This window comes from Alosa pseudoharengus, unplaced genomic scaffold (genome assembly GCF_046254945.1).
Source record: "Alosa pseudoharengus isolate Yale_2024_CS ecotype anadromous, Long Island Sound unplaced genomic scaffold, YU_APseudo_1.1 YU_APseudo_1.1_scf_8, whole genome shotgun sequence".
NCBI classification, from domain to species: Eukaryota; Metazoa; Chordata; class Actinopteri; order Clupeiformes; family Clupeidae; genus Alosa; species Alosa pseudoharengus.
In genome coordinates, this window is record NW_027468870.1 from 11,801,740 (window position 1) to 11,817,078 (window position 15,339).

The window sequence follows — 15,339 nt, forward strand, 5'->3', positions numbered from 1 at the left end:
TACTACTCAGCAAAGTGCATAGAAGTTACAGTAAATGCAACAGACTGAGTAGTTGACTGAGAGTGCTGTTTTTACTGAACTCCTGTGGCTTTTAATTGAATGTTGTTTTCGATCTCAGTATGTATGCCTGGGGGGAGATTATGTGGTGCCCTTAGCGGGTAGCTGCTAATCTGTCAACTTTGGTCCCCTATGGCTACAGTGTGGTGCCTCAGCTGGTACCGCTCTGCTGGGAGTGTGTGTGTGTGTGTGCTGGGGAGAGACTGTACTGACAGCGTGTGTGTGTGTGTGTGTGTGTGTGGTTTTCAGCTGGAGAGTAAGAGGGATGCCTTCTCCCCCGTGCTTCTGCAGTTCTGCACCGATCCTAAAAACCCAGTCACTGTCATCAGAGGCCTGGCAGGGTCTCTACGCCTCAGTGAGTCACCTCTCAGTCTCACTCTCTCTTCCCCCCCCCCTCTCTCTCTCAAACACACACACATAGAAAAAGCGCACTCTCTCTCACACACAAAGACAGTGCACACTGGCACACAAACATACACGCCCACACAACGGCTCAAAGGCATATCTAAGCATAGCAGCTAACATCCACAGCAGAAAGAACAAACAAAAAAAAAAAAAAAAAAACTGGGTCACCTAGAAACGTGCACACCCACTCAGTGCTGAGAAGTGAAGCAGCACAGGTGAGCTCTAGAGCCCAGAGGACGCAGCCTCAGGGAGCTGCTCTTGACGGGGCACTTGTGGAGTCTCTCGTCTCGTGTTTCGTCACGTCCACCTCTCTGGCGACCTCACCCCTCTACACATCTCTGGCTTTCCTTCCTGTGTGTTTTCGTTTTGTTTTCATCACTTCCCCCCCCCCGTTGGCTTGTTGTTGTTTGTGTCTTATCTCCACTTTTTTTCCCCCCCACCACCCACCTTTGAACTTTTTTTCTTTTTTCTCTCTTCTTCTTCTTCTCCCTCCGCTCGTTCTCAGACCTGGGGCTGTTCTCCACCAAGTCCCTGGTGGAGGCCAACGGGGAGCACGCAGTGGAGGTGCGCACGCAGGTGCAGCAGCCGGCCGACGAGAACTGGAACCCCAGCGGCTCGGCGCAGACCTGGCCCTGCGAGAGCAGCCGCTCCCACACCACCATCGCCAAGTACGCCCAGTACCAGGCCTCCAGCTTCCAGGAGAGCCTGCAGGTGAGGAGAAAGAGAGAGAGAGAGAGAGAGAGAGAGACACACACACACATACACACACACGGTCCAGTCCAGTCATCCAGGTTCCAAGAACGCCTGCACACACACACACACACAAACACACACACACACCACAAACACACACACACACACACACACACACACACACACACACACACACACACACACACATAAACACACACATTGGCAGAAACAGAAACTCAGAATATGATTCCATATCCAGACATCCACACTGACTAACATAACACATACATGGAAAGACATTCGAACCTGCGAACAGCTGCACCTCGGAGCAGAAGTCGAGCGTGTTGACAATTGAGCTAAAATCCACCGGGTTGCTCGCGAAAAAAAAAACCCAACAAGATTTGGCAGTTAACTCATAGACGGCAGTTCAGGGTTTGTGCCCTTATATTTTGTTAAACTTAGCGAGATATAGGCACTATTAATCCGAAACTTTGGTTTGCTAACCAAAGAATACTGCTGAGCTTGTGAAAGATACAATTTAGTTTGACCAGACCTAACTGTAGTAAACAAAGTCTAAACTTCTCTCTTTAGCACCCCCGCTGGGTTGCTGGCTAGTTTGCACCTCAGAAACGTGTCTGGTGGAACGTTTGGCTGGGTTTGCCAAAACGTTCCCAGGGGAACGTTTCCCTAATGAGACCAGGTTCAACCAAAAAACACAAAGCCAACTATCTATAACTAACTATTTGTTACTCTTCACAGGAGGAGAAGGACAGTGAGGATGAGGATGAGGAAGAAAAGAAGACGTCTTCCACTGGCTCTGCATCTAACCCAACCTCTGGAGTCACTAATGGCAGGTAAAGAATTGTGGGGCAGATGTACAAAGAAAGCCTAATTAGCACCTAGCGCATGCTGTGCCTTGCCATATCACATGAGCAGATAAACACCCCTCGTCTCTGCCCTCTACCCTCAATAATAAAGCATCTGTACTCTTCCAGCTCTGACCAGAAGCCAACTGGAAAGATCATCAAATTTGGCACCAACATTGACCTCTCGGATCCCAAGAGGTAAGGCTAGAGAGACATGTCATGGTGACCTGTGGGTACGTGCAGCAGTTATAACCCAGAAGTATTCCTCACGCAGTATTTAACGTGCTAGACTTCCAAGACACGTACCGTGATATAGTGTAAATGCACTGGCTGTAAATACAGATACAGTGTATAAGTAGATCGTGCTATTGTAATGTTGTGTGTAATGTAATGTTGTGTGCTTAAATGTCTACGTTATTGCAGTACTGTAAGTGCAATGGCTCTGCAATGAGGCGTTAATTAATAGCAGAGAATCCACTGTTAAAAAATGTAATTCACGCGTCTTTAAAAATCAGCTATGAACTTAAAGATTCAGCATACATGAAGAATGTTTATGTTGTAAGAATGTTTTTCTAAGCATTTAACAGGCATAGATTTGGAAGGGCAAAAAAACTCAAACATGCCCTTTGGCAGTAACATTCAACTATGTGAATAGTTGTGAAAGTGAATATTTAGGGTTTTATTTTGTATCTGCATCCATGACCTGTTGTCTCTCTCACCTTTGTGATCCCACCTTCTGAACTCCAGAGCAGACCAGAAACTCACTGGCTGCCAATCTGGAGACGGTTCTGATGCTGAGCCTCTTCGTGTTTTAGCAAGAAACCCTTTTTTGCCTTTTGTCGCCGTACATTTCAGTCAAAACACCACGGGGGAAATGTCGTGCAATACAAACACAAACAACTTTCAGAAATCCGCAGCATTGTCTTAAGGGGTTATTGAACATTTCTGTGTATTTAGATAAAAGAAAGATATTGCCGGTAGTATGTCTTGTAGCACTGTCTCACCAGAGTGCCACTTTGCTGCCATGCTTGGTCTAATATAAAAGGGATATACTACTTTGTCCAATACGGTAACTCTAACCACACTATATTGCATTGGGACTGTGAGAGCTGGGGAGTAGTGTTGCACGGTGTATCGATACTAAAAAGGTATCACGATGCCTTCACGCAAAAAACGATACGATTTCCGACGTTTTTAGAATCGATACTTGATTAAAATAATAACGTTCTGTGTCTGTGTGAACTGCTGCTCTCTGCTCCTTGCACGCATATAGGCAAGTGGGCGTGTCAGGCAGGCAGCTCTGAGTGAGTGAGTGAGTGCGCAGTAACGTCAACATAGTTCTTGCCGAGAGTCCTCGGCCAGTCGGCCTTGTGGATAAAACAAAAGGCAGATCAAATCTGGACTGGAATTATTTCGGATACATCGCGAATAGTGAAGGCAAGCCATCAGGTACACAGAGGCCCGTTTGTAAAATATGTTTCAAAGTCATTTAAAAGCAGTAGGCTACGCATGGAACTTGGCTAAACACCTCGCAGACATCCCAACATTTTTAAAGAGTTCAAAGAACGACAGGTTAACGAATATGCTATAGAAAACACAACTACATGGTTAGTGCCAAGTTCTTCTCTTCTGTTTAAGTCTAGCCTAAGTGAAACGAGTATGGTTCTCTGGGATAAAGCGAACCTTCCTTCATCACTGAATTTTGACGAGACATTACGAGCTGTAGGCTAATCATTTTGACGAGACATAACGAGCTGTAATCATAGGGTGCTAACGTGATCACGCCAGAATAACATTACCAACACTACCAAACAATCTATTTCATGTTCGGTCAGTACTACTGGTAATATTTGTCATGGCATGTAGACTGCAATTTGTTCAATAATTATTGCTCAGATGTAGGATAGGCTACCCGAAATGCGCTAATTAAACGTTGTACTTGCACACTGGGCGCAAAGAAGACTATCCTCACATTTTCCCTTTGCAACTGTCAAAGAAATCCCATGAACACGGGAAGGCCTAGGGTAGCCTATACTGTACATCAGATGGCCTAAAGATTAGGCCCCTCTGCATAGCATTCAGTGATTTGCATGCAGTAATTTCAACACTGACCTTGATCTAGCCTAGTTTGGCTATTTAAAGCTACTTTATTGCCAAAACACAACACAATGTAAATAAACTATAACAAACAATAAAGGATTTAATCACACAGGTCTACTATTTTACTGACTATAAAAAATAATAATTATGTAGTAAGTTTAGAAGTTTAGAACCCAGAATTGACCTGCACACTACAAAAGTGCACCGAATTCAACACAAATGACTCAATACACTTGGAGGAGGTATGAGTCCTTTCTTTTCCAGATATCTTAGGATTTCGCCTTAGTATCGTTTCAGTATCGAGCATCGTGATATTTATGGCAGGTATCGTATCGAAGTCATAATTTCGGTATCGTGACAACACTACTGGGGAGTTTACAGGGCCTGAAAGAAGTCCAGTGCTGGCCAGTGTGATGGTGAGTGGTGAGTGACTGGTGTTGTGGCCGCTCCGCAGGTGGAAGCCCCAGCTCCAGGAGCTGCTGAAGCTGCCGGCCTTCATGAGAGTGAGCTCCAGCGGAAACATGCTGAGCCACGTGGGCCACACCATCCTGGGCATGAACACCGTCCAGCTCTACATGAAGGTGCCTGGGAGCCGCACGCCAGGTCAGTAAGAGCATGCACGCGCGCGTGTGTGTGTGTGTGTGTGTGTGTGGTAGGGAGGGAGGGAGAAACACACACACACACACACACACACACATGCATGGTGTTCTGTATTTTTCCTTTCCTTTCCTTCACGTACCACTAACTGCCTGTATTATTATAAATGCTTTGGCAATGCAAAGTGTATTTTTGTCATGTCAATAAAGCTCTATTGAGTTCAATTGAATTGATAGATAGATAGAGAGAGAGAGAGAGAGAGAGAGAGAGAGTGTGAGTGCTACCAAAAACAAATAGAAATATCCCTCTTTGTTTCACTCAGATAATGAGGAAAGGAGAGCTGTGTCTCTAACTGTGTTACAGTAAAAGCTTGCAGAACTGCCAGTGTGTGACTGTGTGGGTGAAGGTGTAGTCATGGGTGGGTGTGTGTGTGACTGTGTGGGTGAAGGTGTAGTCATGGGTGGGTGGGTGTGTGACTGTGTGGGTGAAGGTGTAGTCGTGGGTGGGTGTGTGTGTGACGTGTGGGTGAAGGTGTAGTCGTGGGTGGGTGTGTGTGGGTGACGTGTGGGTGAAGGTGTAGACGTGGGTGGGTGTGTGCGTGACATGTGTGAGTGAAGGTGTAGACGTGGGTGGGAGTGTGCGTGACATGTGTGGGTGAAGGTGTAGACGTGGGTGGGTGTGTGTGTGACATGTGTGTGTGAAGGTGTAGTTGTGTCCTCTCAGGTCACCAGGAGAACAACAACTTCTGCTCCGTGAACATCAACATCGGCCCTGGAGACTGCGAGTGGTTCGCTGTCCATGAACACTACTGGGAGGCCATCAGTGACTTCTGTGAGAAGTGAGCAGCTTCATTAGTTATGTCACTCATCTCGCTGCAGGCGACTGTTGATGTAACATTCAGTTCAATAATTTATTCCATTTGAACATGTCAGAACAAACTTTCTCATTAGCTTATTATATCACAGTAACCTTGTAATAGTACTGTTTATAATAATATTGTAATTTGTAATAATACTGTTAATTACAGTACCAAGTACACCACCACAACAACAACAACATACTCTGTACTTATTGACTGTTGATCTAATCCTATTGGTAATTATAGTGGTTGTAGTGGTTGTAATTGAAGTGAGTGGTAGAAGTGGTGGTAAGTGGTAGAACTGGTTGTTGCTATGGATTATGTTCTATTTGGATTAATATCCCATGGGCCGTCTCCCCCTCCTCCCTCTCCAACAGGCATGGTGTGGACTACCTGACCGGCTCCTGGTGGCCAGTGCTGGAGGACCTGTACCGGTCCAACATCCCCGTGTACCGCTTCATCCAACGGCCCGGAGACCTGGTGTGGATCAACGCCGGAACCGTCCACTGGGTGCAGGCCGTGGGCTGGTGCAACAACATCGCCTGGAACGTCGGCCCGCTGAACTGTGAGTGACCAGGCATTAGCCAGAAGGGGTCACCGATGACTGACGCGAAGAACTTTGAGAGACTGAATGTGTATGTGATGGTGTGTGTGTGTGTGTGTGTGTGTGTGTGTGTGTGTGTGTGTGTTTATGTGGGCAAGAGCGTGCATGTATGTGTTGACACGGGGGTAGGGTGGGGTGAGGGGTATTAGGATGCTCTGTCAGCCAACTTGTTATCTCTGCATCATAATCTCGATAAGAAGACTTTCATGTTAGTCACTTCCTCCATTCCCTCGTGCTCAGTAATTACTGGGGAGGTTACGCGAGCGGTGCACGCAGACTCGCCATAAATCAGATTTACTCTCCAGCCGCAAAAACGAAACATCAGCAGGCTCCGCTAAGCACTTCGCCTCTTTAATTTACAGCAAAGGAACCACTTCATACCTTTTAAAAGAGTCACTTTTAAAAGAGTCACTACCATCATTCTCTAAACCTAGAGGCACTCCAGAAAGTAGGTCAGAACAGTCTGGTAGTAAATGTCAGTCCCCAAAGAGTGTTTTAGCACCAGACCTCCTTGCAAGGGCTAGTTTAATCCTGCAGCTCTGCTGCCTGGCGTCCAGTGTGGAGATTATGGACAGGGATATGGATGCCCTCTGCGACCTCTAACTCTCCCCGCCTCTGGTCTGTGTCTCTCTCCCAGCGTACCAATACCAGCTGGCCCTGGAGCGCTTCGAGTGGAACGAGATCAAAAAGGTCAAGTCCATTGTTCCCATGATCCACGTGTCCTGGAATGTGGCCCGCACAATCAAAATAACAGACCCAGACACGCACAAAATGGTCAAGTGAGTATCCATCAATCTGATTGTGTGTGTGTGTGTGAGCCTCTGTGTGTGTGTGAGCCTCTGTGTGTGTGTGTGTGTGTGTGTGTGTGTGTGTGTGTGTGTGTGTGTGTGTGTGTGTGTGTGTGATTTTCAGAATGCTCATAATAAGTAAATATTAGGTATTAGATTGGAAGTGTTATGATGCAATAATGTTAGCATGAGTGACTGATTTAGTGTGTGTGTGTCTATAGCTGCTTTCAGACACATCCTCCGCAGTATATGCAGAGCTTTGTCAAGGTCAACAGATATGATGCTAACATGCGGACATTATGCGGTCATATGTGTGAACGACACCGACACACATTAAAGCTACACCAAAGAGTTTTTTGTACCTTAAAATAATGTTTCCAACATCGTTTCAGTGGTTCATCAACTCGTAACAGGGTGAACGGCACTTGTGCGTTTGCTTTGCGGTGTGACCTAAAATGACCTCTTGTGTCCTCTCCCACTCTCCTGGTCTGCGTGTGTCTCACTCTGTCCCGTGTGGCCTGTTGTTGTCCCAGGCATTGCCTCCTTCAGTCTATGAAGCAGATCCAGATTCTGCGAGACCAGCTGCTCGCCTTGGGCAAAAAGATCTCCTACCAGAGCCGCGTGAAGGACGAGCCCGCCTACTACTGCAACGAGTGTGACGTGAGTCTCTCTACAGCGTTCCCTGACCTTGCTGCATATTGTAGTCCTTGGCATCTTTGTCTGTGTTTTAAGCCCCCAACGTAGTCTTCCAGGCAGCGATGCATGGGAGGCACTAGGGTTAGGCAAGGGTTAGGGTTAAGGGTTAGGTGCCTTGAAGTCAACGGTCGCAGCGCTGCCTTGAAGTCGACGGTGGGGGCTTAAAACACCATTGAGCCCTTGGCATCCCTTGTTACAGGCAGGCTACACAAGGCACGTAACTGATGTGTGCGACTCATGGAGCATATGCTGCAACAACTAGCTTCTACTATAATCAATGGAACTGGCTACACCAGGCACGAAAAGCGGCACGTACATTCGGAAAAAAATAAACCAGTCTTCTAAAACTATTTTTACGCTCCGCAAGCAGAGCGCTTCAATTGCACACCCGGTGTAGCCCGGCCAGGTTTATTTATATGAGTAGATGCTGTAAGGTGATTCACAAAATAAAAGTAGATGGTGATGTCTTTATAGTTGAACAGATCACAGGAGGAGGATTTAAATTCCTCAGATCATATCAATCTGTACTTTTAGTTTACCTTTATCATTCAAAACCCTGATGTCCAGTGGTGTAGTGGGGATTTTTAAAGTGGGGGGACGCTATTTTTGTGACGTCATTGCAAGAACTGTCACACTCGCACCTCCACATACATAGGTGCGTAAGGCCAAGGCCAAATTGTTACCAGCTTTCGTGAACATGAAACCGAATTTAAAAAAAAAAAATTAAATGACATGGATTAGCTACAAAATGTATCCTAATGTCTTCACCCAAACTACACTTTTCCACCAAAGTCTATGAATATGGTCTGTAGCTTTTCATTTTGTTGTATCATACAATAAACTGACAAACCATAATGTAGAGTAGCCTATGTAGCCTAATCTAGCGTAGTCTGATCTCCTTGACGCATAACATGCCGCGGCATGGCTTCATTCATTAAAACGAGTAAACGATGGCAATAACAATAGCACAAGCAGGATTCACACGCATATTCAACACGCTGTGTGGGCACTGTAGCTCAGTTTGAGGGGGCGTCATATGAATGTCATTGCGAATGATTAAAATGCAGAGTTGCACAGTCAATAAAACAAAACAAAAAATAACAGAAAGAACACTGGGCAGGCAAGTGCCAGTCATTTGAAAAGTTTTTGTTTGGATGAAAGTAGCTGCACCAATCGTAAGTTTTTCTAAAGTTGTTCAGGTTCACCGTTGGGTCATTACTTATAGTTAAATAGCCTTATCACTTATATTGGAGCTCCCTCGATAAAAATCACTCGTATTACTCACACATGCTTATCGTGTCATTTTGACCACTGGATTAGCCTACCTGCTTTCTGCAAAACACAAACGAAGGGCCATGAAGATGCTTGCTAGATTCGGATACAGGCAGTTGTATAATCTATGGTTTTCTAGCCACTTTCTAGCTACTTTCGGGTAACGCGGAACGACGAGCTGTGTAGTTTTTAATGTCTTTACGCAAGGTGGAGTGCTACAGCATGACGGTCATTCTTGTAACGAATTTTAGGACAAAGAGGCCTAATTGGAGACGTTTGCATGATGCGTTGTTACCACTGGTAACAACACTTGTTATATTAATAAATGCTTATTAAAATGCTCAAAACAATGCTCCAAAAAGTGGGGGGACGGCGTTGATCCGCGTCCAACGCCCACTACACCCCTGCTGATGTCTATTGTACTCAGACTGGTTTACGGGGTGTGTGACCAAGTGTTCTGTGTGTGTGTGTGTGTGTGTGTGTGTGTGCAGTTGGAGGTGTTCAACCTGTTGTTTGTGACGAGCGAGAGCAGCAACAGGAAGACGTATGTGGTGCACTGTGAGGACTGCGCCCGCCAGCGGAGCCCCAGCTTGGCCGGGGTGGTCATCCTGGAGCAGTACCGCATCGACGAGCTCATGACCATCTATGACAGCTTCACCGTGGTGAGACACACATACTGTATGCAATAAGGCTGCAACTAATGATTATTTTCATAGTCGATGATAACACTTTACTTGACAGTATCGACATAAGAGTGACATGACACTATCATGAACACATGACACTGTCATGACACATGAACCCTAACCCTAATCCTAACCTCTAACACTAATCCTAACCCCAACCCTAACCCTAATCTTAACCCTAACTTGTTATGACAAAAACCGAATGTCACTTAATAACAGAAGTGTTATGTCATACGTTTTATGTCAACGTTTATGACTTGTTTATGACACGTTCATGACAGTGTCATGTCACTCTTATGTCGACACTGTGTAACCTAGTCGATTAATCTGTCGCTTATTTTCTCAATTAATCGATTAGTTGTTTCACCGATAAAATGCTTTAAAAGGGTGAAAAAATCATTGTTTTCCAAAGCCCAAGATTATGTCTTCAAATGCCTTGTTTTGTCCACACACCAAAGATATTTAGTGCACTATCATAAAGGAGTAAGTAAAGCTAAAAAAAAATATTCAAGTTTAAGAATCTACAATCAGAGATGTTGATGTATTTTCATTAAAAAATTACAAACTGATTAATTGATTACTAAAATAGTTGGCCATCGGCCCCAGCTGTGGCGCAACTGGCTGGGGCACCTGCACCGTACGCCGGCGACCCGGGTTCGATTCCCGCCCCGTGGTCCTTTCCGGATCCTACCACTGCTCTCTCTCCCATTCACTTCCTGTCACTCTCCACTGTCCTATAATTAAAGACATAAAAAAAAAAATTAAAAAAAATAGTTGGCCATCAATTAAATAGTTGACAACTAATTGATTAATCGATTAATTGTTGCAGCCCTAATACGCACCCACACCCACAAACATGTGTGCGCACATACACACACACAGAGAACACACAGAACACATACAAACACGTGTGCGCGCACACACACACACACATACATAAACACACACGACACAGCTTCAGTGTGGTAAGACAAACACACACACACACAACCATCTACAACAGCTTCAGCATGGTGAAGACACATGCAACAAAGGTTTATTTCCACTGGCCATGTAAACAACAACAATAAAGGGAAAGGAAACAGACCTATGGATGCTGACCTTAGGATTGGATAGGATAGAATGAACACATTCTGTTGACCACATTTACTGTAATGAAAGTAATTTATGCTCTCTTCCTGTTTCTTTCTGTGTGTGTGTGTGTGTGTGTGTGTGTGTGTCAGGCTCCCTTACCTTGCTCCAAGTGAAATCTGGGCCTTTTTTGAGCGCCCCATAAGCAGCCATAGCCAAATCCTTCCAGCTCTGACACTTGCTCCCTCAACAACCACTACTGTTCTGTCTCCGTGGGCAACAAGTCAAAAACTAAACAAACACGCACGTTTACACGTATTGTTTACATAACAGCACAGCTTTGGTAGACGATACCCTCAGCTCCATTGTCTTCCCATCTCCCACTTATCAGCTACTTGATCAGACACAATCGAGGTCATGATGGGGACGACAAGAGATTCCTGCTCTCGGCAAAGCATCCCGGACTCGGACAGAAAAATGTGAATTTGTGTCGGAATTTCATATCAGGTCATTTTAAACTTCAAATGGAAACTGCTGTGATTTACACGAGGTGTCAGGTGTCAAAAAACTAAACTAAACAAACAAAAAAAATGTAACAAGTGGCTGAACACGTGCATTTATTCAGGTACTAGTTTATTCTTTGAGTTACTCTTATGCAAATCTGACAGAATCATGACCGGTCGGGTTCTTGTGTGTCTGTGAGTAAGGCGAGGCAGCTGTATTTTTGCTAGCGTAAGTAACATCAAGGGAATCACTTTGTCTATGAGCGAGTTGATCTCTATGGCATAGCTCAGATTCTTTTTGATGATTCCTTTCATAGTGTGATGAAGCTCTTTTCATTCTGTTTTTTGTCCTTGATTTTTAATATTCTTCATTGGGTGCTATTTTGATTTGATGTTTTTATTTATTCTTATTGTTATGGTATAGACTTATTTCTAACAGCCTAGAGTTATTACACCATTTTGGCCTTGTGACTTGTATTTAGATAAAAGGTGATTTAAAAAAAACAACTGAACAGTGAAGTTTTTTTCTAAAGCATTAAGAATTTAAAAAATGAAATATATATCTACGTTTCTCCGAGTTCTCAAAAGATACGGGTTTGCTTGAAGGCCGATTTAGTTTCATTCGTGTAAATAATCCATGTGTGTGTGTGTACTGTGGATCTTTTTGTATAATCCCATTCCTGCTTCAACAGAGATTGTCACACATTTGTAATTACAATGCTTTTAAGTATCAAAATGGTGCTGTTTAATTTAGTTTCATTTTGTTAGTCTCTCTTTTCACAGTATTTTTCCTTTGTGTTTGAAAATCTAAATTGTGTGTCTATTTATTTCAGGGTTTTGTTTGTTAGTTAGTTTTCTTTGTGTGTTTGCTGTATGTATTTATTAAACATCAGTGGTGCTCCTTTTTTAAATACGGGATTGCCAGATTTTTTAAGTTTTATATCGTCCCTGTCTCTGCTCAGAGGCTGAAGAGGGGGAAGTCTGATTTTAAATGGTGCTCCATCCCCCTCTCTGCCCTACAGTGACATGTACATGATCTATAGATTAAAGAGTAGAACTATATCTTACTCTCTACTGGTTGGTGCTTAGAAGCGGAGTCAGTGCTCATTTATGAATGGAATGTCTTTGTACTGTAACAGACGACTTCAGATTTGATTCTCCTCCTTTTGAACTTTCACATAAGTGTAACGTGCTTTACTATTCTGAGAATTATCATATTATTGTTGTAATAATAATGATTATTATTATATAAACACACAAGAGAGAAAAAAATGGACATGTGTATTGAGGCAAAGATTTTGTGTCTGTTGTCTCTTCATAAATATTTTCTTTGTTATTTTTTTTCCAAGGTAGCATTAATCTTCCTTACTCCTTATTTATGCTGTACTGATCTACATAAATCTAATCACACAAGAAGACAAACTGAGCCAGACCTGTCTTAAACACTCTGTGGTTTTGATTATTGATTACATGAAAAAATAAATAAAAACATTTTGATAGATCCATGTCTGTTTGTTCAGGCTGTATACATAACTGATTACAGATCACACCCATTTATCTCCCTGCCAATTAGGGGCAATAGGCTTTGGACTTCAATGGATCTTGTTTTTCTCTTTCAAGACAATTATTTCCTCTTAAACCACAGCCTGGCACGACTTAGAAACCAGGAGTAGGGGGGTTTATAGTGGGGGGGTGGGACATATAAGAGACACATGTCTTTAGCCGACGGTTCGGACCGCGGATATCCTGGCTCCGAGGACAGGAAAGCTGGCCTTCCTTCACCGTGATTCGCTCAGGATATCCCTTCTGCACTCTTTTCTCTGTCCACATACTCTTCCCCCCCTCTCTCTCTCTCTCCGGCATATTTTTTAATCTTTTCATTTCTCTCTTTCATCCATTTCTCCCTGGTGCCCTCTTGCGCTCCCCGGCTCCGCAGTCTGCCCCCATCCTCAAACGGCACGAGAAAATAAACAGCAAGAAAGTAAACATCAACAGACGCTGATACTGGAGAGTGAGGGGGGAAGAAATAATTTAGCCCCCTCTTTGAACTCAAACCCCACCTGGGCTCTTATCACCAGTGGGATCCCGCCTCTCTCCCTCCCTCTCTTTTATTCTCCCTTTCTCTCTCCGTCTATCTTTCTCTGAGGGCTCATAATTCTCATCCCTTTCTCTCCTCTTTCACCCCTCACAATCAGAACCCTGTGTTCTGTTTCTTGTCCAGCACGGCCCCACCTCGTTGGCTGCCAGGCTCAAATCCGACACTGACCAGATGGACCCTGGCCAGACAGACATCTCCCATCCCCCCTATCTCTCTCTCTCTCTCTCTCTCTCTCTCTCTCTCTAACTCGGCTGGCCCAAATTAAAGGAGCCCTCCATCTCTGCCACCATCAGCCATTATCAGCCCTTCTCCCCCAGAGGCTCGTCCTGTAGCTCCCTTGTTCTCTCCTGGGGTTAAGCAATCATATCACAGACATTGATGCATGCTTTTCCCCGGGGTGCCCTCCAAAAGCTCATCACACATCAAACTAAGGGGTGTTTTCTGGGTGGGGGGATTGGGGGGGGTTATTGGTTGGGATGTGAGATGGAAAAGAAATCACATGCAAACATGTGTGACCAGACACTGATTTCCAGGTGACTCTTAGAACTTTTACTCTCACCGTTTATTTTGCTTCGTAGTGGAGTGGCCAGCCAGTTCTCCCCCGGGACCCCCTAGCAGACAGAGTTAAATGGTTCTTGTCTCATTGGGTAACCTGCACCCCCCCCACCCCCCACCCCCAGCACGGGGCCAGGGTGCCTTATCTCCCCCTGCTAACTCCCTACATTACAGCTGCAGGAATGTGGGCAGATATGTCCATGGGTGTGATATAAGAATGTCTGTTACGTAACTTGTTGGCTGGACAGTCCATTAGGCCAGCATTAGAGTAGCAGCGCTACACTTATGAAGAAGTTAGATTGTTTTGATGCATTATGTCATTGTGTCAGCTTAGATTCACTTTTATCTCTGAAATGAACAGTTTACTGATCATAAACATTAAAGACTGTTGCTATATATGTCATATATGCTATATATGTATATGTATATATATGTATATGTATATACAGTACCATATAAAACTATAAAAGATAATCACTTAAACAATTGACCTTGGCGGGTACCGGAACCTCTGAACGCCAGTAGAAAGTCAAGATTTCACTCCAGACACTCAACCTGAGAAGTAACTCCCCGCTCCACCCCGTTTGCACCAAACTCCCCTGCACTTATCCGAGAATCCCCTCCCAGATGACACCTCCCTCCACACTGCCGGCCCCCCGCTCCCCAAATACCACAACTGCCCCCTTTACACACACACAGCAGTAGTGAGGTGGGCAGGCAGAGAAACAGGAGGGTGGACAGAACCTCTGTAAGAGGAAGGAAAGACTGAGTCAAGAGAGAGAGGAAGAACGGGAAGAGAAGTTCCTTTCACTCAGTCACATTAGTGGGCGCGTGCAGTAAGAAGCAACACATCACACTTCTGGTCCACCTGAACACCAGCAAATAAACATCTACAAGCATCTGCAGCTCCCAAGAAACAGATGCACAACAAAAAAGGAACTACTAACGGATTAGTAATACAGAGGGTACTGACTGGACAAATAACATTAACTCTTCTACAAGGACTGTTCAACCACCTCACAGGTTTGGTCAAGGAGCTACAGGAGGCAACTTTCACTCCAAGTGTTGACCGTGAGAAGAGAAGTACCGTGAACAACAAAGAGACGGCCCAAGTGATCCCCATCATTACGGTGAGTGAAAGAGCAGCAATCAATATTAATAATTATTTTACTAAACACTAATTTCAGCTTCTTGTTGCATGAAGATAACTTAGAGTAGCTCCTCTTACCACTTTAAAAACAGGGTCAAGTCTATGGCTGTGAAAAAAGAGGCATATTTTATTAGAGAGTGCTATTCATTTCTAAATAGTTGTAGATGAATAGTATATTAACAATTTAAATAGTCCTTCACTGAATATATATAATATATGGTAGGCACTATGAGCAACTTTATTTCATCATCTTCCAAAATATTGACTGATGAGGAGCTGAAGCCGTTACAATGCCAGCCAGGAAGAGGGGGATCCGTAAGCACACAGATGTTTCAGCCA

At 44.4% G+C, this 15,339-nt stretch overlaps 2 protein-coding genes across 3 annotated transcripts in view; both read left to right on the forward strand.

Moving 5' to 3' along the window:
• kdm6bb (lysine (K)-specific demethylase 6B, b) overlaps positions 1–12,698 on the forward strand; it is a 36,579-nt gene extending 23,881 nt beyond the window's left edge. The window contains exons 12-22 of the mRNA XM_076273750.1: positions 307–412; positions 968–1,173; positions 1,915–2,009; positions 2,151–2,219; positions 4,576–4,724; positions 5,442–5,556; positions 5,955–6,142; positions 6,819–6,960; positions 7,503–7,629; positions 9,429–9,599; positions 10,847–12,698. Coding sequence (XP_076129865.1) covers positions 307–412; positions 968–1,173; positions 1,915–2,009; positions 2,151–2,219; positions 4,576–4,724; positions 5,442–5,556; positions 5,955–6,142; positions 6,819–6,960; positions 7,503–7,629; positions 9,429–9,599; positions 10,847–10,870 — 1,392 coding nt within the window. The 3' untranslated portion in view covers positions 10,871–12,698. The remainder of the gene's footprint in view (positions 1–306; positions 413–967; positions 1,174–1,914; positions 2,010–2,150; positions 2,220–4,575; positions 4,725–5,441; positions 5,557–5,954; positions 6,143–6,818; positions 6,961–7,502; positions 7,630–9,428; positions 9,600–10,846) is intronic.
• A 1,854-nt stretch (positions 12,699–14,552) lies between these two features.
• tmem88a (transmembrane protein 88 a) overlaps positions 14,553–15,339 on the forward strand; it is a 4,858-nt gene continuing 4,071 nt past the window's right edge. For both annotated transcript variants that reach the window (XM_076274547.1, XM_076274548.1), the window contains exon 1: positions 14,553–14,980. The gene's annotated coding sequence lies outside the window, so the exon portion shown is untranslated. The remainder of the gene's footprint in view (positions 14,981–15,339) is intronic.